This window comes from Pantherophis guttatus, chromosome 16, assembly GCF_059756535.1.
Source record: "Pantherophis guttatus breed Tessera chromosome 16, ASM5975653v1, whole genome shotgun sequence".
In the NCBI taxonomy this organism is placed as follows: Eukaryota; Metazoa; Chordata; class Lepidosauria; order Squamata; family Colubridae; genus Pantherophis; species Pantherophis guttatus.
Window position 1 is genome coordinate 4,211,997 of NC_142078.1, and position 25,527 is coordinate 4,237,523.

The 25,527-nt window shown below is 49.2% G+C and overlaps 1 protein-coding gene and 1 long non-coding RNA gene across 3 annotated transcripts in view; one reads left to right on the plus strand and one right to left on the minus strand.

The window, feature by feature from the left end:
• The window catches only part of NR6A1 (nuclear receptor subfamily 6 group A member 1), an 89,211-nt gene that overhangs the window by 23,662 nt on the left and 40,022 nt on the right, over window positions 1–25,527 (plus strand). For both annotated transcript variants that reach the window (XM_087879884.1, XM_087879885.1), the window contains exon 3: window positions 109–165. In XM_087879884.1, coding sequence (XP_087736010.1) covers window positions 109–165 — 57 coding nt within the window. The remainder of the gene's footprint in view (window positions 1–108; window positions 166–25,527) is intronic.
• Window positions 8,257–18,106, minus strand: LOC117658831 (uncharacterized). The gene is made up of 2 exons (XR_004589344.3): window positions 17,700–18,106; window positions 8,257–10,034 (listed from the first exon to the last, which is right to left on the minus strand). It is a non-coding gene; the product is annotated as an uncharacterized LOC117658831 (long non-coding RNA).

Sequence of the window (25,527 nt, forward strand, 5' to 3'; positions counted from 1 at the left end):
CGAAAAATACGGTAAACGACACAGCTCTCTATACCTGTTCAACAAAAATCTTAATTTTTTCCCCCAAACGCGTCTTAACTCTCTTTTCTTTCTTTTCTCTCTTCCCAGCTGCAGATGTTGAACAGATGAACGCCCCTCCTTCCGTGCTTCTCTTGAACGCCGGCAGTAAGTGTGACTTTCTCTAAAACGGTTTTTTTTGGGAGGGGAGGTGTCCTCTCCGTTCCCCCCTCTGTACCCATCTGCAGGTAATCCCCAATTTACGACTGCAATCAGGTGTGATTGAAAAATTTCAGCAACTGGTTGCTGGATGTGCGTGGCCTACTCGGCCTCCTGTACCACGCCAGGGAAAGGAGGAGGCATTTTCACCCTCCCCAGGCTCCGGAGGCTTTTCTCAAGCCTCCAGGAGGGCTAAAACAGCCTCCCCCGGGCTCCAGAGGCCAGAAACAGGCCTGTTTCCGGATTTCCAGTACTTCCGGTAGGTCCGTTTTTCACCCTCCCAGAGCCTCCATACGGTCCCTGCACTTACGTGGCATCCAAAACGGGCCGCGTGGAGACTCCTGGGAGGGGAGGGGCGGGATGGGCGGGGCCAGCCAGTCCTTGCAACAACTGTTTCGGCGAACCAGATTAAAATTAACATCCGGTTTGGGTTAAACGGGTCCGAATGGGTTGAATCCCACCCCTGACCTCAATTGAGCCCAGCATTTCTGTCGTTCAGTGAGACATTTGTTCCGTGACTTTTGTCCCCATTATACGGCTTTTCTCGCTAAGCGAATCCCTGCAGTTCATAAATTAGAAACTTGGTTGTTAAGTGGACTTTGGCTTCCCCGTTGACTTGACTTGTGAGAAGGTTGCAAAAGGGGAATCACATGACCCCGGGACACTGTCACTGTCATAAATATGAGACCGTGGCCAAACGCCTGAATTTTGTTCAGATAGCGGCCACCTTTCACCTGACTATCCACTAGAGGGCAGTATCCAGAGTCTACCCATTTTGGTTGCTTCTTCCCTGGCATCAAATCATGGTTTAGGGTTTGTTTCAAGGGCTCTTTTGATTGGCAGAGAATGTCCTCCTTATGAGGAACCCCCAAATCTCCTAGAAATTTTGGGGAGCGGGCTCTCAAAAGTCACCCCTTGCCTTCCCATTCAGAAGTTAGCAAGAGCGAGCTGAGGTTTGCGCCTTCCTGAAGAGGTTGGTCCAGACCAAAATCTATCATTCTTAACTCTCTATAGTTAAAGGTTCCATAAAGCCTTGGTAAGGCCACATCTAGAATAGATAAATGTAAATAGTTTTGGTCACCACACTATAAAAAAGATGTTGAGACTCTAGAAAGAGTGCAGAGAAGAGCAACCAGCATGATTCAGGGACTGGAGGCTAAAACATGCGATGAACGGTTCCAGGAACTGGGCATGGCTAGTCTAGTGAAGAGAAGGACCAGGGAAGACAGGAGAGCATCTTCCAAGATTTGAGGGGCTGCCACAGAGAGGAGGGGGTCAACCTGTTTTCCAAAGCACCCGAAGGCCAGACAAGGAACAATGGATGGAAACTGACCAAGGAGAGATTCAACCTGGAAATAAGGAGGAAATTTCTGACCGTGAGAAGAATCAACCCATGGAACAGAAGTTGCCTTCAGAAGTTGTGGGAGCTTCATCACTGGAGTCTTCCAAGAAGAGTCTGGACTGCCCTCTGTCAGAAATGGTGTAGGGTCTCCTGCTTGGGTGGGGGTTGGACTAGATGACCTACAAGGTACCTTCCAAATCTGAATCTATCTAAGATGATCAAAGGCCTAGAGGCTAAAACATACAATGAACGATTGCAGGAACTGGGCCTGGCTGGTCTAGGGAAGAGAAGGACCAGGGGAGACATGATAGCAGTCTTCCAAAATTTGAGGGGCTGCCACAGAGAGGAGGAAGGGGTCAAGCTATTTTCCAAAGCACCCTAAAGACAGACAAGGAGTAATGGATGGAAACTGAACAAGGAGAGATTCAACCTGGAAATAGGGAGACATTTTCTGACAGTGAGAACAATCAACCCATGGAACAGAAGTTGCCTTCGGAAGTTGTGGGAGCTTCATCCCTGGAAGCTTTCAAGAAGAGCCTGGACTGCCATCTGTCAGAAATGGTGTAGGGTCTCCTGCTTGGGTGGGGTGGGGTTGGACTAGATGACCTACAAGGTCCCTTCCGACTCTGTTAACCTCTCAATCTGTCTTTTGGGGATGCTCAGAATTGCTCCCTCTGCACAACAGCAACGTTGTGTTATAAGCAGAACGCAGGTAGTTCTCGACTTAACTCGCTTCGTGTCCGTTCGAAGCTGTAATGGCACTGAAAAAAGGGACATATGCCGTTTCCACGCTTACGACCCGTTGCAGCCTCCCCGTGGTCATGGGATCGAAATTCGGACGCTTGGCAAGGGACTCATATTTATGACGGTCGCCATTTCCCCGGGTCCCCGCCATTTCCCCTTTTGTGACCTTCTGACAAACAGCACTGATGGGGGAGCAACATTCCCTTAACAAACCCGGTGATTAATTTTAAGACCTGCAGTGATTCACTTAACAACCGTGGTGAGAACGGTCGTCAAATAGGGCAAAACTCCCTTAGCAAATGTCTCACTTAACAACAGAAATTTTGGGCTCAACTGGTCGTAAGTCGAGGAGTGCATCTACGAAAAGACTTAAAACTGGTCGTAATTCACCTTTTGCGTTCCGATTCTGAGAAGCAAAGTCAAAGGGGAAGGCGGGTTTAACTTAAACTGCATGATGCTAATCTGACAATGGCCACCATTCACATAACAACGGTGGCCAGAGAGGTCGTAAAACGGGGCATAACTCCCTTATCAAACGCCTCGCTTAAACAACCGAAAATTTTAGGTCAGTTGTGGTCGTAAGTGGTAAGGATTATCTGCTTTGTGTGTGTCTGGATGTTTGCATTTGTCAAGGCCGAGGATACTTGGGCCTGACGGAGGAGATTTAACAGAGTTGGAAGGGACCTTGTGGGTCATCTAGTCCAACCCCCTGCCCAAGCAGGAAACCCTACACCATTTCTGACAGATGGCAGTCTGGTCTCTTCTTGAAAGCCTCCAGTGATGAAGCTCCCACAACCTCCGAAGGCAACTTTTAGTTTCATGGGTTGATTGTTCTCACTGTCAGGAAATTTCTCCTTATTTCCAGGTTGAATCTCTCCTTGGTCAGTTTCCATCCATTGTTCCTTCTCTGGCCTTCAGGTGCCTTGGAGAATAGCTTGACCCCCTTCCTCCTCTCTGTGGCAGCCCCTCAAATGTTGGAAGATGCTCTCCTCTCTCCCCTGGTCCTTCTCTTCACTAGACCAGCCAGGCCCAGTTCCTGCAATCGTTCATCGTATGTTTGAGCCTCCAGTCCCCTCATCACCCTGGTTGCTCTTCTCTGCACTCTTTCTAGGGTCTCCACATCTTTTTTATAGTGTGGGGACCAAAACCGGATGCAGGATTCTAGGTGTGGTCTTGCTAAGGTCCTGGGTCACAGTGGGGTGTCCAGCCTCCGTCTGGGTGCTGTTTGATCCGCAGTTTGCATTCATTAGCCAGAGGGCTGACCAAACCCAAAACCCACCGACAGCAATGAATGTTGAGTGCAGCCATTATTTCTGAGCAAGGGGTCCCCTCGGGATGACTCAGGCATTGGGTTCGAGAAGCGACAGGGGTCTGTTTGAGCTTTTTGCTTTTTTTCCCCCAAGAGGCAACTGGACTTCCTTGGTTTTTCTTTGAAGGCGTTTCGCTTCTCATCCCCAGAAGCTTCTTCAGCTTCCCGAAGAAGCTTCTTAGATGAGAAGTGAAACGCCTTCAAAGAGGAACAAGAAATGAGGGGGTCCTTGGTGCTCTCTGAGCTTGCCTGTTTTCTTAAGGACGTTTCGTTACCCAACTGGGTAACATCATCAGTGCTACAAGGGAGGAGGAGGAGGATTGTGGGGTCCTTGGTGCTCTGTGAGCTCACTTGTTTTCTTGCAGACGTTTCATGACCCAACTAGGGAACTCAAGGGCCTGGTTGCTCAGCAGACTGATAGCATTGTGATTAATACCAGCTGCCTGCAATTACTGTAAGTTCAAATCTCACCAGGCTCAAGGTTGACTCAGCCTTCCATCCTTTCTAAGGTTGGTAAAATGAGGACCCAGTTTGTGGAGGCAATAAGCTGACTTTGTATAAAAAATATACAAAAGTATGAAGGCTATTGCTTAACGCACTGTAAGCCGCCCTGAGTCTCCGGAGAAGGGTAGCATATAAATCAAATTAAAAAAAAACAACCTTCATCAGTGCTAGATCATTGCTTCCTCCTCCTCCTCCTCCCAATCTCACTCCCTCTAACACCGATGATGTTACTTAGCTAGGTAATAAAACGTCTGCAAGAAAACCCCGCCACCATCCCAAGTCAGAGCCGAAGAAGCTTCTCGGATGAGAAGCGAAACCTCTTCAAAGAAAAAAACCAGAAAGCCCAGTTGCCTCCTGAAAAAAATCTCCTTTGGGACAACCGCGACCTGGAGGGACTGAGAATCTCCATAGGCCTTTCAGCCTTTTTTTTGGGTGAGTTTTCCTTCTTCACGCATCACAACCCGTCCGGTGGATTGTCTGCCCGGAGGCGTTTTTCCGAGGATTGTGATAAACCTCAAGGTACAGTCAACGATCGGTGGTTTCTCCTGAAGGACCAAACTCACCGACAGCGTTGAATGTTCGCTGAAGCTATCGTAAGCCGCAAGAACTTTTCTTCGCGTCGCTCCTGGCTTGCGGTAAGCTGGGCGCGGCCATCTTTGTTGGTCATCCCGGGCAGTTGTAGCGTGAGCTTTGCAACCTTCCTTGGTTTGAAACCATGCCGTGTCCTAACCAGGCCAGCTTTGGAGATCGTACGCTTGTCCTTCCATCTCTCCGGAAAGCCAATCGCTACCGTAGCTTTCATATTGACTTGTCGGCTTATCTTCAACCCTTGATGATGGGAATGATTCAGTGGTGGGTTCCTCCCGGTTCGGCCGAACCGGTAGCGGTGATGATATGACATCACCGAACTGGTTCTGTGCATCCCTACCACCCCCCGCGTTATTCTTACCTTTTATTTGGCCCCACCCCCAATCTATTGCTGCCTCCTGAGTCCCAGCTGATGGCTAGAGGGAAAAAAACTGTTTAAACTCTTGCCGCAGGGCTTCAAAGGGCTGCCCTACAGCTGATCAGTGTTAAAAGCAAACAAATAAGTAGACCGGTACCTGCAAAAATAAATGGGTAGACCATTGCCTGCAGAAATACATGAGTAGATCAGTACCTGTAAAAATACATGAGTAGATCAGTGCCTGCAAAAATAAATGGGTAGACCAGTGCCTGCAAAAGTACATGAGTAGATCAGTGCCTGCAGAAATACATGAGTAGATCAGTACCTGTAAAAATACATGAGTAGATCAGTGCCTGCAAAAATAAATGGGTAGACCAGTGCCTGCAAAAGTACATGAGTTGATCAGTGCCTGCAGAAATACATGAGTAGATCAGTGCCTGCAAAAGTACATGAGTAGATCAGTGCCTGCAGAAATACATGAGTAGATCAGTGCCTGCAAAAATACATGAGTAGATCAGTGCCTGCAAAAATAAATAGGTAGATCAGTGCCTGCAAAAATACATGAGTAGATCAGTGCCTGCAGAAATACATGAGTAGATCAGTGCCTGCAGAAATACATGAGTAGATCAGTGCCTGCAAAAATACATGAGTAGATCAGTGCCTGCAAAAATAAATAGGTAGATCAGTGCCTGCAAAAATACATGAGTAGATCAGTGCCTGCAAAAATACATGAGTAGATCAGTGCCTGCAGAAATACATGAGTAGATCAGTGCCTGCAGAAATACATGAGTAGATCAGTGCCTGCAAAAATACATGAGTAGATCAGTGCCTGCAAAAATACATGAGTAGATCAGTGCCTGCAAAAATAAATAGGTAGATCAGTGCCTGCAAAAATACATGAGTAGATCAGTGCCTGCAAAAATACATGAGTAGATCAGTGCCTGCAGAAATACATGAGTAGATCAGTGCCTGCAAAAATACATGAGTAGATCAGTGCCTGCAAAAATACATGAGTAGATCAGTGCCTGCAAAAATACATGAGTAGATCAGTGCCTGCAAAAATAAATAGGTAGATCAGTGCCTGCAAAAATACATGAGTAGATCAGTGCCTGCAAAAATACATGAGTAGATCAGTGCCTGCAGAAATACATGAGTAGATCAGTGCCTGCAGAAATACATGAGTAGATCAGTGCCTGCAAAAATACATGAGTAGATCAGTGCCTGCAAAAATACATGAGTAGACCAGTGCCTGCAAAAATAAATGGGTAGGCCACATGTACAGAGAGCAATGATGCGCCAACAGCCGTAAAAAAATGTTTACTCAGCGCATACGGTAGTCCAGAGACGTCCAAGAAGGGGAAGGAAGTTTTCATGGAGGGGAGCGTGTCTTTTTTGGGGGGAGTTCCTTCTTTGAAAGCCCCTTCAGAACATGTTCTTTTCCCTCCTCCTCCTCCTCCACTTGTTGGGGAGAAACTCCGATGAGATTTTGCTAGGAGCAGGCTGATGGCGCACGAATGCATATTTATTATTATTATTCTGACGCCCTTTTCTCCGAAACGGTCCCAAGGCAGAACCCATAAAACATCCGCCGCAGACAATACCTTCTTCCTTCCGTTTAAACGTCTTTCCTTACAAGGGGATCTCCCCCTCCTTCCCCCATTTTACTAGTGACTTCTCAGTTTTCAGGTTTCCTTTCAAAGGGCGGCATTTGAAAGAGGACACAGAAGAGTTTTCGGGGCCTGCTGTAAATGTTCCCCCTGGGCATCCGTTTATTGGATGTCTTGGCATACATTTGTTCTAAAAAACCTGGGCGCAGTGATTTTTATCCTAGCTCTGCTATGTGCGGTTGGCCAATTTTTACTTGTGTGGTTATCGCTCTACAAAAATGTTCAGGGAGGCGCGTAAACCAGAGGCTACCTGTTTAAATCAGAAACAGGGAAGGGAAGGGAAGGGAAGAAGAGAAAACAGAAGAGAATAAAATAGACTAGACTAGAAATAGAAATGAAGGGAAGGGAGGAGAGGAGAGGAGAGGAGAAGAGAAGAGAAGAGAATAAAATAGACTAGACTAGAAATAGAAATGAAGGGAAGGGAAGAGGAGAGGAGAGGGGAGGGGAGAGGAGAGAAGAGAAGAGAGAGAAGAGAGAGAAGAGAAAATAAAAGAGAATAAAATAAACTAGACTAGAAATAGAAATGAAGGGAAGGGAGGAGAGGAGAGGAGAGGAGGAGAGAGGAGAGAAGAGAGAATAAAATAGACTAGACTAGAAATAGAAATGAAGGGAAGGGAGGAGAGGAGAGAAGAGAAGAGAGAGAAGAGAAAACAGAAGAGAATAAAATAGACTAGACTAGAAATAGAAATGAAGGGAAGGGAAGAGGAGAGGGGAGGGGAGAGGAGAGAAGAGAAGAGAGAGAAGAGAAAACAAAAGAGAATAAAATAAACTAGACTAGAAATAGAAATGAAGGGAAGGGAGGAGAGGAGAGGAGAGGAGGAGAGAAGAGAGAATAAAATAGACTAGACTAGAAATAGAAATGAAGGGAAGGGAAGAGGAGAGGGGAGGGGAGAGGAGAGAAGAGAAGAGAAGAGAGAGAAGAGAAAACAGAAGAGAATAAAATAGACTAGACTAGAAATAGAAATAGAAATAGAATAGAGCTGGAAGGGACCTTGGAGGTCTTCTAGTCCAGCCCCTGCTCAAACAAGAGAATCTATCGAAGAATAAGGATAGGGTAGGATGGAATGGAATGGAATAGAATAGAAGGGACCTTGGAGATCATCTAGTCCAACCCCATGCTTAAACAGGAAACCCTACCTACACCATTTCTGACAGATGGCTATCCAGTCTCTTCTTGAAAGCTTCCAGGGATGAAGCTCCCACAACTAAGGTGGTAATTGTTCTTTAAAAAAAAAAAAGAAAGAAAGACCCTGCCCTATTATTTTCCTGCCTACCCTAGCAACTCGTCCTCTAATCAATGGGATGGTGCTTTGTTTGGAGTCAGGAAGAGCCTCAATCAAATGCATTCAATTAATGGCGGCTGTGCTAAAAAGTAAGGGAGTTTGCACCTGCCTGTGTGACTCTCTTCGCTCTCTTTGCAGTCTTGACATAATTAGGTTGTCGAGTTTCTGTTTGGCCCTAAAGTACAGATAGTCCTCGGCTTACGACCACAATTGAGCCCAGAATTTACGTTGCTAATTTGTTAAGTGAGTTTTGCCCCATTTTACTTTAATTTTTAACGACTTGCCATAGTTGTTAAGTGAATCACGGCAGATGTCAAGTTAGTAACATGGTTGTTAAGTGAATCAGGCTCCCCCCCCATTGCTTGTCAGAAGGTCACCAGAGGGGATCCTCTGACCTTGGGACACTGCCACCGTCATAAATATGAGTGCAGTTCAGGGGTGAAATGCTACCGGTCCGGTTCGGGAGAACCGGTAGTGATAAGAACTACCAGTTCGGACGAATCGGTAGTAAAAAAAAAAAAAACCTACCGGTTCCTTCGAACCGTATTTCTGACGATCAGCTGTGCAGCGGGGTTTAGCGCACCACAGCTGATCCCTCCCCTTCGCTTCTACTTACCTTCCCAAGCCTCCTTTTGGCACGTACTGCGCATGCAAATTTGGTGCGCGCTGCACATGCGCACACAGCACATGTTTGACATGCATTGCACATGTGCGGACAGCGAAATGGTAGCAGACTGTTTTGGATTTCACCACTGGTTCAGTTGTCAAGCATCCAAATGTAAATCACGTGACGATGCTGCAGCGGTCGTAAGTGTGAAAAACTGTTTCTAAGTCCCTTTTTTTTCCGGTGCCTTTGTAACTTTGAACGGTCACTAACCGAAGTGCCGTAAGTCGATGACTGCCTGTACTTCTCTGTTCCGAGAATACGCGTATCTTTAAAATCTGGAAATTTCAAGGAGATGGCTCTCCAAAGGAGATTTGTCTATCATGGGCTGTGAAGGGCTTGTCTCCCACCTGATCTCCACCAGTAGCGAAGAAGAAGGGAGATTGCTGTCCTAGTTGAACCTACCAGAAAAGTCTCCCACCTTACGTGGTACTCAGCCGGTTCAAACAGGTTTGGGAGAACTGGTAGCAGAAATCCCGCCTGCAATTTCCACTACCGATTCGCCCGATCCGGCCGAATGCCACCTCTGTTCTAAGGTGAGAGACCTTTAGGCACGTTTTTGAGGCCGGGAGCATGCGCGGAAGGCAGGTGGGCACACGGCGAACCGGTAGTAACAAACTGTGAAACCCACCGCTGCCTTAGAGCCTGAATAAGTGGTCTCCTACTCTAGGGAAGCGTGCCTCCAAATCCGAATGGGAAGCGAAAGTGGAGAATATTCCAAAAAAGACTTGTGACCTGTGGCCAGGCTAAGCATCTCAGGTGGCTTCCCGTTGTGTTGTAAGCTTGTTGGCGCGTTTGACGCTTGGGTTGCTCGTTCAAAGGCCGCGAAGGGCATCCTGCCCCACAAAGCCAGACTTCCATCTTCCCCCACCTATCTTTCCACGCCCATTCACCTTCACCTTCCTTAACCAAGAGGACTAACCTCTTGGGGTAGCTTTGGTATATGGTCACCATAGCACTGTATCCTCCTTGGTGGGGGAAAAGCTCTCCTCATGAGGGAAGGTGGGACTTCTCCTTCAGGCCCAAAACAGAAGGAAAAGGAGTTGAGAAGCCAACTTGACGTTCAGAATATCAAAGGGAGGGTAGCAGTCCCTTGCAATCAATCTCCTTAGAATTCTTGGTTTTATTTAGCTCAGCGTGGTGGGAAGAAACCAGTTTCCCTTGGTTTGCAAATATTCCAACATGTCCCGTGTTTATTTTGTAGTGGATCCTTTTTTGGGATCTGTCCTCCCCTAGACAGTGCCGCCAAAGTGCAGATCCATCCCCAAGTCTTGAGGCTTCCTTCCGAGATATCTTGTGAGCAGCCACTATCCAACTGAACGTCTTTAGGAGTCTCCGGAACATCTCGGGGGGTCTTTTCTGCAAAAAAAGCACAGCTGTTAGTAAATCTGAAATTGTGAACATAACAAAAGTTGTACAGCCATGACCAGTCCCTAGCTAGGCCTAGAAGGAAGAAGAGGTTGGTTGCAAGAGTGTGGCAGCTTGGCCTTCAGGGAAGTCTTGCGTTGGGCACCTAAGTAGGGATTGTGGTCATTCAGTTTTGGTCGCCACGATGTATAAAAGTTGTGGAGACTCTAGAAAGAGTGCAGAGAAGAGCAACAAAGAGGATTAGGGGACTGGCAGCTAAAACATATGAAGAACGGTTGCAGGAACTGGGTATGTCTAGTCCAGTGTTTCCCAAACTTGGCTATTTTAAGATGCATGGACTTCAATTCCCAGAATTCCCCAACCAGTATGCCTGGTTGAGGAATTCTGGGAGTTGAAGTCCATACATCTTCAAAGGGTCAAGTTTGGGAAACACTGGTCTAGTCTGATGAAAAGAAGGACTAGGGGAGACATGATAGCAGTCTTCCAATATCTCAGGGGTGGCCCCAAAGAAGAGGGAGTCAAGCTATTCTCCAAAGCACCTGAAGGCAGGACAAGAAGCAATGGGTGGAAACTAATCAAGGAGAGAAGCAACTTAGAACTTAGGAGAAATTTCCTGATAGTTACAAACAATTAATCAGTGGAACAACTTGCCTCCAGAAGTTGTGAATGCTCCAACACTGGAAGTTTTTAAGAAGATGTTGGATAACCATTGGTCTGAAGTGGTGTAGGGTTTCCTGCCTAAGAAGGGGGCTGGACTAGAAGACCTCCAAGGTCCCTTCCATACTCTGTTATTCTATTCTATTTACAAAGACTAGAAGTAGCCAGATCTGACTATCTGCATCTTCATAACGTAGCTTAAGGTTCCTTTCAATGGTAGTTCGTTAGCCCTGCTTTTAAAAAAAATGCCAGGATATTGTCCAGAACCTGGGATTTGAAATTTGGGGGTTGTATTGTGGCCTACCAGACTTGGGACAATGAGGAGGTTGGGGAAGAACTTGGGCCAGTTCTGGAGCCTGGGGAAGGCTCTGATGGATGCTCAGCGTCGGACACAGAGATAGAGCCAGGACCATCCAGCATTTCCTAGCCAGAAAGGCAGCTGCCTTTGGAGTCAGAGATGAGTGAGGAGGAGGAGGAACAGCTGGGGCCGGTTCCAGATGCACATATGCGCAGAGCAGTTAGGAGAGGAGAATAACAGAGGACAAGGAGCCGCCTTGGGAGGCAAAACAAATGTGGATGCTGACTGGCCCCTCCCTGGCTGGGGAATAATTAGGAGGAAAAAGGAGTGGTTATCGTAGGAGACAACCGTTCGCATTTCTGGAAAGTTTGCTCCTTGTGTGTTTCGTGGGACAAAGGCTGCCTTGCCAGAACTGAGGTTGTCTAATTCTCTGTTTGAACTGACTTAATTTGCAGCCTCACAACATAGCATTTATCCTAACGAGCTGATAAGGACTATTGTTTCAGTTAAACTCCTTGCAGGGCTCTTGCCTGGACTTTCTGTTGGGGAAGGCAGTGAATAAAGAGGGGGTTTTCTTTGCGGTCAGAACAGTTTGGATTCTCTTGCTTTGCCAATTTTCTGGCAAGGGCAGGGGTGGGCTGCTGGGGGTTCGCAGGGTTTCGGGAGAACCTCTAGCTAAGATTCTGTGCAGTTCGGAGAACCCCGAAATCCCATTCCTGCTGGTCCCTCCTGCCCCACCGCTCCAAGGAATCCCCATGTGGCCCGTTTTGGTTGCATGTAAGTGCAGGGCATGCACAAAGGCTCAGGGAGGGTGAAAAATGGGCCTACCGGAAGTTTCCAGCCTCTGGAGCCTGGGGAGGCCGTTTTTGCCCTCCCGGAGGCTCAAGTAAAGCCTCTGGAGCCACGGAGCCTCCACCGTGGTGCAGGAGGCTGACTAGGCCACACCCACCCAGCAACTGGGCAGAGAACCTCTTGCTAAAATATTAGAAGCCCACCCCCTGGGCAAGGGCGAGCATCCACAACCAAAGAAGAGACCTCTGCCCCACCCTCCCTCCCCTTGTCCCACAGCAAGCATTCGCTTGATTCTGCAGCTTGGTTGAGGACGCCTGCCTTTCCCTTCCTGATGCACCTCGCAACCCCAGAATGTCCCACCAGCTTGGCCAAATTGACCGAGTTGACCGGGAATCCTAGGAACCCGAAAACGTTCTCGTTTTGAAGATGGCGGATCTGGATTCTCTGCGGGAATAACCTAGAACCACGATGGCGAACCTATGGCACGCGTGCCACAGGTGGGCACACGAGCCATATCGGTGGGCACACGAGCTCAGCTCAGCCAGCTGATTTTCGGGCCTTCTGGGCCCACCGGAAGTAGGGAAACAGGCTGTCCTACCTCCGGAGAACCTGGGGGTATGGGGAAGGCCCATTTTTGGCTCTCCCCAGGCTCCAGAGTCTCTCTAGGAGCCTGGGTAGGGCAAAAACAGCCTCCCCCCCCCCAGAGGCCAGAAACGGCCCGTTTGCCAACTTCCGGTGGAACCGGAAGGCCCGTTTTTTGCTCTCCCCAGGCTCCTAGAGAGGCTCTGGAGCCTGGGGAGAGCAAAAAACGGGCCTACCGGGCCCCCGTGCCAACACATGCCAAAAGTGGGGGGAGCGCGGGAGGGATCACATGCACATGCATAGGGGGCAGGGCACATAGAATTATGGGTGTGGGCACACACATATGTGAACCCCTCCGCCCCCCGCTTTTGGCACGCGATGGCAAAAAAGTTAGCCATCACTGACCTAGAATGTTCCGTACGGGCCTCCAGAGCTCCCTTGTGGACGAGATGCCCTTTCGGCGCCGGGAAATGTCAGTTATGTTTGCCCGAGAGAGCTGGCGGTGGGGAGCAAGATGGCGCCGTTGCCACGTTTGAATGTTCAGCAAAGCAAATAAATTCGGGTTCTGCCGAAATCTAGGTCACGGTGACGGACAAGGCTTGGCCCGGTCCTGAGCATCGGGGATGCCTAATCTGCTTGGTGAGCTCTCGCCTTACATTATGCCTAATTGACCTTAATATTCACTGAACGGAAAAGGGGAAGCCGAAGGCTGCGCAAGTGGAAATCGTTTGTAGAAGCTCTGGTGATGGTGGCAGTGACATAATGATTCTAACGATGAAAACCCCAAATCTCCGGTAGGTCTCTTGGCATCATGTTGGGCTTGTCACCTCGGCGCTGGGATCCGGTTTGTCATCTCAAGTTAAGGAGATGATGCATAAAAGCCTGGTGGAAAAGGAGGCCTCCTGGTTGAAGGAGAAGGTGAAGGAGACCACTGGTTCGGGTTAGAAATGACGGAAACTGGGCGCGTGAGAGCAATGGCACGGAAGGGCGGTTTGGGCTTAGGAAGTCCTCAGTTGGTGAGAAGTTTCCTTCAAGTTTCGTCTTCCCTGTTGCTTTTCATTTAGAGAGCGTGGGAACCAGAAAGGGTTTTATGAAGGTGTCCAGCTACAAGCTTGTTTGGTTGGATCGGGTCATGGAGATGATGATCCACAGCTGGTGGTGACGTAGAATGGATCCTTCTGAAGGCCACTTCCATGCCACTTCCATGCCCAAGTCAGGTCTTTGTCTCAAGTAGGGTGCAGGCTGTGGTTTATGGGGTTTGCCAAGCAGCTCTTTTATAATAATAATAATAACAACAACAACAACAGAATAACAGGGTTGGAAGGGACTTTGTAGGTCATCTAGTCCAACCCCCTGCCCAAGCAGGAGACCCTAGACCCATGATGGCGAACCTATGGCACGCGTGCCACAGGTGGCAAGCAGAGCCATGTCTCCTGGCACTCCCGCTCAGCTCCGGCGCTAGGAATCTCTGGAGGCTGGGGACAGCAAAAAAGTCACCTCCTGTCCAACCGGAAGTTGGGAAATGGGCCGTTTCGGGCCTCCGGAGGGCCTCCGAGAGGATGGGGAAGGCTGTTTTCGCCCTCCCCAGATGCATAGAGAGGATCTGGAGCCAGGTGAGAAAGAAAAACGGGCCTAGTGGGCCATCGCGTGCCAGGAGCGGGGGATAGGGGGGTCACGTTCACATCCGTGGAGCGGGACGCATAGAATTATGGGTGTGGGCCCCCCTTTCCTGGCACACGATGGCAAAAAGGTTAGCCATCATTTCCCTAGACCATTTTCTGACAGAGGGCAGTCCAGTCTCTTCTTGAAAGCCTCCAGTGATGGAGCTCCCACAACTTCCTAAGACAACTTCTGTTCCATGGGTTGCCTGTTCTCACTGTCAGAAAGTTTCTCCTTATTTCCAGGTTGAATCTCTCCTTGATCAGTCTCCATCCATTATTCCTTTGTCTGGCCTTTTAATTTAATTTAATCACGTTACTGGCATTGTACGTGTATACACAGTCTACCCATACAACAAAATTCACTTAACACCCAAAGACCAGGTCCAACACATATAACAATCCCCAAACACACCCCCACCCACCACAAATAATCCCCCACCCCTAAATCACCAAAACGTCCACACAACAGACCAAGTAATGCTGTCCAACAGCTCACGGACGGTGGCCCTTTAGTTCATTGTTGAGTGCAATTATAGCTCTGGGATAAAAACTATTCAGAAAACGTGTGGTCCGAGTTTTGGGGTCTTTGGAGAATAGCTTGAGCCCCCTCCTCTCTGTGACAGCCCCTCAAGTATTGGAACATTGCGATCATGTCTCCCCTGGTCCTTCTCTTCACTTTTAGTCCAAGATGACCCAACCTAATCATGACACTGTTCTTAGTTGACTGGAGGCTTGATGTGGGAGTCCCAACCAGAGGCCATGTCCTCTCTTGGCCACCAGGCATGGTGCTGGGCCAAGAGGGGAGTGAATTTTCTCCCTTGCCTTCCTTAGAAAAGGTCCAAAGCCAAGGTGAACTTCATCACATCTGTGAAGTTTGGAGCTGGCTTCTAGCTCAGTCTCCCTCTGAGGACTTCTATCTTTAAGACAGAGGAACTTCTCCAGGACTTCTGTCTTTAAGACGGAGGAGCTTCTCCAGGACTTCTGTCTTTAAGACGGAGGAACTTCTCCAGGACTTCTGTCTTTAAGACAGAGGAACCTCTCCAGAACTTCTGTCTTTAAGACAGAGGAGCTTCTCCAGGACTTCTGTCTTTAAGACAGAGGAACTTCTCCAAACGCTTCCATCTCTCATCTAAGCATCCCCGATGCAAGAACTGAAAGTCAGCCTTAGAAACTAGCTTCCTTTACCCCTGAATGAGAGTTTGCTGTGCTGTCCTTAAAGCCAAATGATGTCTCTGGCAGTCCTGATGGTCGAAGGCGATCCCTGGAAGCCGCTCTCGTCAAAGAGGCGAGAACCGCCTCGAAATTCAAGAGATGGCTGATGTCCAGAGATGCTCTTCTTTGGAGAATAAGAATCCAAGCCAAGTCAACATTTTAAGGAATATTCCTTACTACATTGACTTGATTTGAGGGGGGGCGGGGAGTTGCCTGAAATCTGGGGTGCAGAGTTTCCATGGTGGGAACTACTGGTTGGACAGATGAAAATGATGACGGTGATGATAAGAAGAATTTGTCCCGTTGGCTTAGCTCCTCAGGAAGCCCTTCATGTCCTGTATAGAGGTCCTTAGGCCAGAGGTCTTCAAACGTGGCAGCTTTAAGACTTGTGGACTTCAACTCTCAGAATTCTCCAGCCAGCATGGCTGGAGAATTCTGGGAGTTGAAGTCCACAAGTCTTAAAGTTGCCAAGTTTGAAGACCTCTGCCTTAGGCCATCCTCAGGGCTCTACAGACAAAAGTTCTGCTTGCCCTCTTAGTTAAACTGGGTTTCTTAGGGGGGGAGCAAATGAAAAAGCACAATTTGGGGATTTTCTCGCATGCAACAGGAAGCCCAGATATCCTGAAAATTGTCCTCCAGAGTTGGCTTTGCTGGACAGCTTGGAGATTTCTCTTCCCTCCCGCTCGCCCGTCATAGCAACCGTGACCAATGTTGGGAGCAGAGAATGGGCAGCTGGGACAGGTCCCTAGCTTGGACGTTGGGTCCCTTTGACCCTTTCTAAGCTGCGGTCCACTCAGAAGGACGTTGGACGCGGATGATGGTCGACCTCCTGACAGTGGGGTAGCCGTAAAGCCCTCGATCCCCTTGGCATTGGGCGAGCGCCCTGTCTTTGAGGCCATGTATGTGTGTGTGTGTGTGTGTGTGTGTGTGTGTGTGTGTCATCCATGCAGGAACGAACAGTTTGCCCCCCCCCAAACTGCAATTTCCTGTCTGCCGAGTCCCGTTCCTGCCTCCCCCTGCCCCCTTTTGTGTGTCACGCCGCGGGCCTGAGAACTAACAAATCTCCATTGTCCGGTGGGCCGAACAGCGATCCAGCCGAAATGATTGCTGTCTGGAAACTATTCAAATTTCAGGTAGTTGGCGATATGAATGGGCTCGCTCCGGCGGCCGGCTGCCTCCTCACCTCCCGTCCGGCCACGCAAGCCAGAGCCAGCTTTCTTTCCTTGGGGACCAAGACTTTGGTCTCCGTCACAGGCTTCTCCCCAGCGTCATCATTCCCCCCCCCTCAAATTTAGCTTCTGGCACAGTTGTCCTGAATTTGCACCCGAGCCCTGTCTTAACAGGGACGATGGATTGTGTGGGGGTGTTTTTTTCCAAACCGAAATCGCAAGGAAGGCCGGCACCGAGGCGGGTTGGGTCGCTGCAAATTTCGGCATCCAACGAAGCGCGAAGATTTGGGTTAAGTAAAAAAAAAAAACACGGTGGAGGGGAGAAGATTCCTGACTTAATATTAAATGTGGGGGTGGGGCAATGACAGTCCAGCATGAGGACATTGCTCTTTGCCCACTCCTCTAATTGTGCCCAGCTGCCCCACCGAAAAGCGGGCATCGAGTCTGCCGATGTCCACGCGGAAAGTCCTCCACTTCCCCCCATCGCTCGAGTTTTGCACCTGGTGCCACCTGTGAAGAAGCCTTGTGATCTTTTGGGGGTCCCGTTCGGAGGGCCCACAATGGAACGCAGCCAGGCAGCATTGGCAGAGGGAAAAGCGGGTCAGCGGGTGGCCCAACAGAGGGGGGGGCATCAAGACAGGCCCGCACGGTGAGCCAAGTCTCAAATTGGGTCAGCTGTGACGGTCTCCGCTCTGACCCAGACTTGCTCATCAAAAGAGTGCGCCACGCCAGGACCGAGCTCCTTCAGTCCGTTGGGGGCCACTTCTGCAATGAAGCTCCCTCCTCCATCCCTCCCTCCCTCTCTCTTCTTCCTCCCTCCCTTTTGGGGCTGATGAATTTGGCTTTTAGGAAGTCGGGCACCTCACCTTTTATTATTTTTATTATTATTGCTCTAAGGCGGTCCCCTTTTTCTCCATCCGTAAAAAACTAAGCTGCCATGCACGCACGGATTATGGGGAGCTAGACAAAAGCAGACGCGACTGGCGGGGAGAGGAAGGGAGGGAGCTCTCTTGGGGAGGGGGCGCTTCCTGTCCCCCGACCCCTGAATCTTCTCCCTCCTCCTCCTCCTCCCTACACTCCCAGCTTCCAAAATTACCTTCCAGGCAGGGGTAGCACATTCCTTTAGACAGCACAAAAGCGGCCCCCCCACCCTCGCACTGCTTGGGGGGAAATGTCTGGCAGGTCCCAAGCCTCCTCTCCCGCCCCCCCTTTGCTGCTGCCACGGCTGGGAGCACCAGTGCCTCACCCTCCCAACAATCCTCCCCCCCGGCAGCAGCTGGCTGACCTGTCTGGTCCAGGCCCGGCGGACAAGTTGAGTTGTCTGGTTTCAGCTCCTGCCTTTGTCCACCTTCGCGACGCTGTTCGTCGTCCATCCGTCTCGATGTGCCTTTCAGGAAAGTGTTCAGTTACATCCAGCTGGAGCCTTTTATACAGTCTCTTTCTTTTTCTTTCTTTCTTTTTCTTTCTTTCTTTCTTCTTTCTTTCTTTCTTTCTTTCTTTCTTTCTTTCTTTCTTTCTTTCTTTCTTTCTTTCTTTCTCTTCCTTTCTGTCTCCGCCGCGCTAAAGTTTTGTCAGCAGCCCCAGCCTTGGACGTCTCTTCCTCTTCTCCTCCTCCTCCTCCTCCTCCTTCTTCTCCTCCCGAGCTGCCCGTCTCCTTCGCCCGTCTGCCAGCTCTTAAGAAAGACGAGCTCTGGGGCGGCGCGTTTGCGGGGCTTCCCTCCGATCCTTCCCTCCGTTTGTGCCTCCCTCCAGCTGGCTCATATTATGAGAAGTATATAAAAAGCTTCTGTTGTGGAGAACAAAGGAGCACGTGCAGAAGTGAGAGCCCAGAAGGAGAAAAACGGGCTGACAGGGCCGGTTAAAACCCGGAGCCACGCGGCGCGCTCCGTTCCTTTCCCCCTGGCTCGGTTTCGGCTCAAAGGCAAGGACCGAAGAAAGGGTGGTTCAAAACGGCTTACCTGGCCTTTTGGGTGGATGGGTGGGGAAACGGGAGGTGGCTCGGACCCTGCTCGCAGAGCCCGCCATTCCCTTTCGGGCAGCTTTGTCGTGCGTTTTTCCAAAGTTGCAGGTGATGCCGGACACGACGGAAGGGTTCAAGGGCGAGAGGGAGAAATCCGTGCTGGCCACTTCTGCCCCAGGGAAAAGGTGGAGAGATGATAATGATCCCGGGCTGCAATCGGCTCGAGACCTCCGCCCCGCCCCCCCCCCGCCCCCCACCGTCCGCAGGGGTTTGTCCCTCTCCGGAGGCAAGCCAGACAGCGGAGAGTTGCGCGCCACAGCCTCCTTCCCAGTCCTGTCTGCTCCACTCGGAATTGAACTATATATGACCCAGATGATGGACAGGAGGAAAGCCCATCATGCGCGGGCCAGGCGAGGCGCCGATTTGCTGAGCCACGGACCGTGCCGGAGTTCGCCTCCTGATTGGGCCAGAGGCCAGAGTGCTGAAATGTGGCTGTTCAGAGGCTGTAATTCGGCTGGCTGCTGGGGTGTCTCATTGTCTTTGCCGGATAAGTGGGGGTGGCTGGGTGGGGTGGGAGGAGAAGAGCCCGCGTCTGTTTTGTTAGCTGGGCCTGGTCGGTCTGAGCCGTGACACCTGTCTGCTCCCCCTCTCCTTCCCCAAGGACCTCCGAGGACCCTTCCCTCCCTCTCATTTCTCACCGAGGGCTGGAAGATCGCAGATGCAGCCTGTCCTGAAACCCAATAGGTGTTCCTGCACAGATCTTCTGTTTGAAGAGCCACTCTTCTTCTCCACCACTGAGGGAAGCTCCTGGTCCGTTCTGGTGGACCTCATTTGTCCCTTCTAACTCCAGAGCTGGGTCGTTTCTCTTCTCCCCCCTCTCCTCCTGACTCTTAACGCATTGAAGTGTGAAGAATGGATTTGAAGAGGGAGGATCTTCCATTTGGGGGTCACCGTGCAAAATCCGGCCCCTGTCAGCCAGCGGACGGCATTATGGTGAAAATCCCAACTTCTCCGTTGAGCACAGGAACGTGGATTTTTAATTTGAGTCCGTTCGGAAACGCGGAGTAAGGGCGTGAGGTGTTCTTCAATGGCCTTAACAGATTAATAAGAGTTGGAAGGGACCTTGGAGGTCATCTAGTCCAAACCCCTGCCCAAGCAGGAGACACTACACCATTTCTGACAGATGGCAATCCAATCTCTTCTTGAAAGCCTCCAGTGCTGAAGGTTCCATAACTTCTGAAGGCAACTTCTGTTCCATGGGTTGATTGTTCTCCCTGTCAGAAAATTTCTCCTTATTTCCAGGTTGAATCTCTCCTTGATCAGTTTCCATCCATTGCTTCTTCTCCTACCCTCAGGTGCTTTGGAGAATAGCTTGACTCCCTCTTCTTTGGGGCAGCCCCTGAGATATCGGAACACTGCTATCCTGTCTCCCCTGGTCCTTCTTTTCATCAAACTAGACATATCCAGTTCCTGCAACCGTTCATCGTATGTTTTAGCCTCCAGTCCCCTAATCATCTTTGTTGCTCTTCTCTGCACTCTTTCTAGTGTCTCCACATCGTTTTTATAGTGTTGTGACTAAAACTGGATGCAGTACTCTAGGTGTAGTCTTACTAAGGCTTTATAAAGTGGTATTAGTACCTCCCTTCATCTTGATTGAACCCCTCTGTTAATGCAATTTAGGATTGCGTTGGCTTTTTTGGCTGCTGCCATACACTCGTAGCTCATATTTAGAATCGACTAGAATAACCGAGTTGGAAGGGACCTTGGAGGTCTTCTAGTCCAACCCCCTGCCTAGGCAGGAAACCCTACACCACTTCAGACAAAGGGTTATCCAACCTCTTCTTAAAAACTTCCAGTGTTGGAGCAGTCACAACCTCTGGAGGCAAGTTCTTCCACCAACAAATAAAGTCTTAGTGGACATCCAATTTAATCGCTTGTCCACTAAGACTCCGAGATCCCTCTCACAGTTACTGCTATTAACCCTGGTTTCATCCAGTGTATATGCGTACTTTTGGTTTTTCTTGCCTACGTATAAGACTTTTTTACTTTTAAAAAGAAAACTTTACTCTTCTCTACATTGGTCTTCTGTTTGAAGAGCAACTCTTGTTCTCCACCACTGATAAGACAGTCCTGATCCATTCTGGTGGCCTTGTAATTTCAGGAAAAGGTGTGATGACTACACAACAATTGGCTCACTCGAGTCCCCAAGAAACCTTCCAAATCTCATCTTCAAACTCCACCTGTAGACCAGTTTATAAGGCCTTGGTAAGGCCACACTTGGAATACTGGCTCCAGTTTTGGCCGCCACGATGTAAAAAAAGATGTGGAGACTCTTTCTAGAGTGCAGAGAAGAGCCACAAAGAGGATTAAGGGACTGGAGGCTAAAACATACGAAGAACGGTTGCAGGAACTGGGTATGTCTTGTTTAATGAAAATAAGCATCAGGGGAGACATGATAGCAGTGTTCCAGTATCTCAGGGGCTGCCCCAAAGAAGAGGGAGTCAAGCTATTCTCCAAAGCTCCTGAGGGCAGGACAAGAAGCAACGGGTGGAAACTAATCAAGGAGAGAAGCAACCTAGAACTAAGGAGAAACTTCCTGACCTTTAGAACAATTAATCAGTGGAACAACTTACCTCCAGAAGTTGTGAATGCTCCAACACTGGAAGTTGTTAAGAAGATGTTGGATAACCCTTTGTCTGAAGTGGTGTAGGGTTTCCTGCCTAAACGGGGTTGGACTAGAAGACCTCCAGGGTCCCTTCCAACTCTGTTATTCTATTCTAGACACAGTGGAGTTCCTTTCCAGTCCCCTCTAGGAACGTGAGCGAAGAACGTGAGGGCAAGCTTTGAGTTATCTCTTGCCTCTCTTCAGCTGGAGAGGATTTAGAAGATGCTTCCCGATACATTTTCTCGTCTTTTTTTTTTTCCCCAAGGGAGGGTTTTTCCTCAAGCTAATGAAGGAGCCGGTTTCCTTAAAAGCCACATTCCGGTTCTTTGAGAAACGGGAGGTGGGTTTTTCCTCCTGTTAATTTCATTCCATTTTCTAGTGTCTCTTCCCTGCAGAGTCTTCTAACTCTTCATTACTTTGGAGAAATAGATTTTTGGCTTTTTTAAGGATTATTCTTCTTTCCTGTGCTTGGCTTTCTTGCTGTAAGGCGAGGGTGTCCCTGCTCTTGAGTTGTGCAAGTGGGGGGGTGAAGAGTAGGAGCCGGTCTTCTCCAAGAGGGTGTGTGCCTCTCTAGGTCAGACTTGGGGGTGGGCTGCTGGAGGTTCGTAGGGGTTCGGGAGAACCTCTAGCTAAGATTCTGTGCAGGTCAGAGAACCTGCATAGCCGCCCTGAGTCTCTGGAGAAAGGCGGCATATAAATTGAACTAATAAATAAATAAATAAAACCCCCAAATACCAGTCCTGGCTGACCCCGCCCACCACTCCCCTCCCCTCCCAGGAGTCCCCACTTGGCCCATTTTGGATGTAGGTAAATGCAGGGCGTGCGTGGCGGCTCAGGGAGGGCGAAAAACAGGCCTACCGGAAGTTCAGAAAATTTCCGGCCCTTAAAGGGCCTCCGAAGCCTGGGGAGGCCGTTTTCGCCCTCCTGGATGCTCGAGGAAAGCCTCCGGAGCCTGGGGAGGGCAAAATCCCCACCTCCACCGTGGAGCAGGAGGCTGACTAGGCCACGCCCACCGTGGCCACGCCCACCAGCAGCCGGGCAGAGAACCCCTTGCTGAAATTTTTGAAGCCCATCCCTGGTCAGACCTGAACCGTGAAGTCCACGGTTTTGGCTTTGGTAAGATGTTCTTCATAGAGCATCTCCATCTCCTGGACAGGGCAAGGCAGAGGGTGGACAACCAAGTACTCCCTGCCAATCGATCTTCATTAGGGATGTTGCTGAAAAGTTTCTTCTCTGAGGGATCTGGTCGACCGTCAGAATTCTGATGAGCCGTTCATTTTTTTTTGATGAACGTCGGTATATTGGTGGCTGCTATTTTAGGAAGCCAATGCAAGGGTGTCACCGGATGGTAAATGTTGGCTGCCAGCCGTTTTCCTGGCTTAGACTTTTGAGGTTCAACCAGGCCCGTTGGTTAGCTGCCAGCCCTCCCACTGTGAAGTCAACCTTTCCCAAGAATAACAGACCTTGGAGGTCTTCTAGTCCAACCCTCTGCTCAAACAGGAGACCTGATACCATTCCAGAAAAATGGCTGTCCAACCAGTCAATAGAATAGAATAGAATAGAATAGAATAGAACAGAACAGAACAGAACAGAACAGAACAGAGCAGAGCAGAGCAGAGCAGAGCAGAGCAGAGCAGAGCAGAGCAGAGCAGAGCAGAGCAGAGCAGAGCAGAGCAGAGCAGAATAGAATAGAATAGAATAGAATAGAATAGAATAGAATAGAATAATAGAAGAGAAGAGAGGAGAGGAGAGGAGGGGAGGGGAGGGGAGGGGAGGGGGGAGGAGAGAGGAGAGGAGAAGAGAGAGAAGAGAAGAGAAGAGAGAAGGAGTAGAGTAAAGTAGAATGGAATGGAATATGGAATGGAATAAGGAATAGAATAGAATAGGGGAGGGCAGGGGAGGGGAGGGGGGGAGGAGAAGAGAAGAGAAGAGAAGAGAAGAGAGAAGGAGTAAAGTAGAGTAAAGTAGAATAGAATGGAATGGAATATGGAATGGAATAAGGAATAGAATAGAATAGAATAGAATAAGGACTGGACTGGACGACTGGACTGGACTGGACTGGACTGGACTGGACTGGACTGGACTGGACCGGAACGGAATGGACCGGAACGGAACGGAACGGAACAGAACAGAACAGAACAGAACAGAACAGAATGGAATTATAGAATAATAATAATAATAATATATAATAGTAATAGTAATAATAGAGTGGGACCAAGGATGAGAATAGAATAGAATAGAACAGGGGATAGGATAGGATAGAATAGAATAGAATAGAATAGAATAGAATAGAATAGAATGGAATGGAATGGAATGGAATGGAATGGAATGGAATGGAATGGAATAAGAATAGAGTAGAATAGAATAGGGGAGGGGAGGAGAAGAGAAGAGAGAAGAGAAGAGAGAAGGAGTAAAGTAGAGTAGAATAGAATGGAATGGAATATGGAATGGAATGGAATAAGGAATGGAATAGAATAGAATAGAATAAGGAATAGAGTAGAATAGAGTAGAATAGAATAGAATAGAATAGAATAGAATAGAATAGAGGAGGAGAGGAGAGGAGAGGAGAGAAGGAGTAAAGTAGAGTAGAATACAATAGAATAAGGAATTGAATAGAATGGAATGAAATAAGGAATGGAATGGAATGGAATGGAATAAAATAGAATAAGGAGTAGAATAGAATAGAATAGAATAGGGAGTAGAATGGAATGGAAATAGAAATAGAATAGAATAGAATTAGAATAGAATAGAAATAGAACAGAAATAAAAAAGAAATGGAATAGAAATAGAATTAAGAAATAGAAATAGAAATAGACTAGAATAGAATAGAATAGGAGCTGGAAGGGACCTTGGAGGTCTTCTAGTCTAGCCCTCTGCTCAAGCAGGAGAAACCTCTACCATCTTAGACCCGTGACTATCTAGTGGTCTCTTCTTAAAAAGCCTCCAGGGTAGGAAGTAGGAAGCATGCCTCCTCCATATTTAAGCTCCCCCAATGGGGCCAAGCCCCCCGTAGAAAAATATGGGCCAGAGTTGGCTCAACGTCGATTGGCATCTCTGGCTATCCAAAGCCCCCCCCCCCTTGGCCCTTTGCAGAGATTTTGCAAAAGGAGCTAATCCGTCCGTGGGTCTCTTTTTGGATGCAAGGCAACCATTTCCCGGACGACTCCGGGCTAAGCCCTTGGTATGTCGAGAACCTTTCCTGCCCCTGGCACGGGGTTACAGGTTGGCAGCCTGCCCATTGCCATGCCCTGGACTCGGCAGTAGCCTCTTGCACGTATTGCGGGGGGTGGGGGTGGGGGGGTGGAGAAGATGTCCCTCCCTCCCCCTTCCTAAGGGGAGTGAGGGTCTGCAAAGCAAAGCTTGCTTCATTAAGGCTTCTGTTGCTCAGCAGCACGAAAGTGGGTCAGGGAGCTGAAACCCGGCTCAGCCAGGCTAAACCGGAGAAAATGTCATTTAAAGGGAAAAAGACACGCACGGAACGGAAGGTCGCCAGGCTGTTGCACTAGGGCAGTGATGGCGAACCTTTTCGGCACTGAGTGCCCAAACTGGAATGCAGGTGCAGGTGTGCTCGCTGTAGCGCCGGAAACCAAAAACGGCCCAGAAAACCAGCCTGAAATCAGCCCGGAAAACACCGTTTTTTGGGCGTTTTTGAGGCAGTTTTCCTGCGTTCCAGCGACACTGGAAAAGTCCCACCGGAAGTTGGGAAATGGGCCATTTCTTGCCTCCGGGTGGCGGGGAAGGCCATTTTCGCCCTCCCCAGACTCCTAGGAAGGCTCTGGAGGCTGAGGACAGCAAAAAAACCCAAAAAACTGGGCCTTCCCCCCACCACCCTCGGAGTGGGTGGATGAGGGGACTGGAGGCTTAAAACATACAATAAACGGTTGCAGGAACTGGGCATGGCTGGTCTAGTGAAGAGAAGGACCAGGGGAGACAGGATAGCATCTTCCAATATTTGAGGGGCTGCCACAGAGAGGAGGGGGTCAACCTGTTTTCCAAAGCACCCGAAGGCCAGACAAGGAACAATGGATGGAAACTGATCAAGGACAGATTTGACCTAGAAATAAGGAGAAATTTTCTGACACTGAGAACAATCAACCAATGGAACAGAAGTTGCCTTCGGAAGTTGTGGGAGCTTCATCACTGGAGGCTTTCAAGAAGAGACTGGACGGCCATCCGTCAGAAATGGTGTAGGGACTCCTGCTTGGGCGGGAGGGTTGGACTAGATGACCTCCAAGGTCCCTTCCAACTCTGTTAATCTGATGCCCCTGTTCTTCTCAGAAACCCGTAGGCCTAACCAAGATAGACCTCAACTCCTGCTCTTCTGCTGCTTCACAGCTGGTCTTCCCAAAATACCCAGAGAGTTGAGATGTCGAAACCCAGGGGGAGAATAGGGGGCAGTATGAAGAGAGGTCCTTCTTCGCCAAGGAGCTGGATCTGAGGATCCCTCACTCCCATTTGCTTTTAATGTTTTACAGGTGGCACTTACCC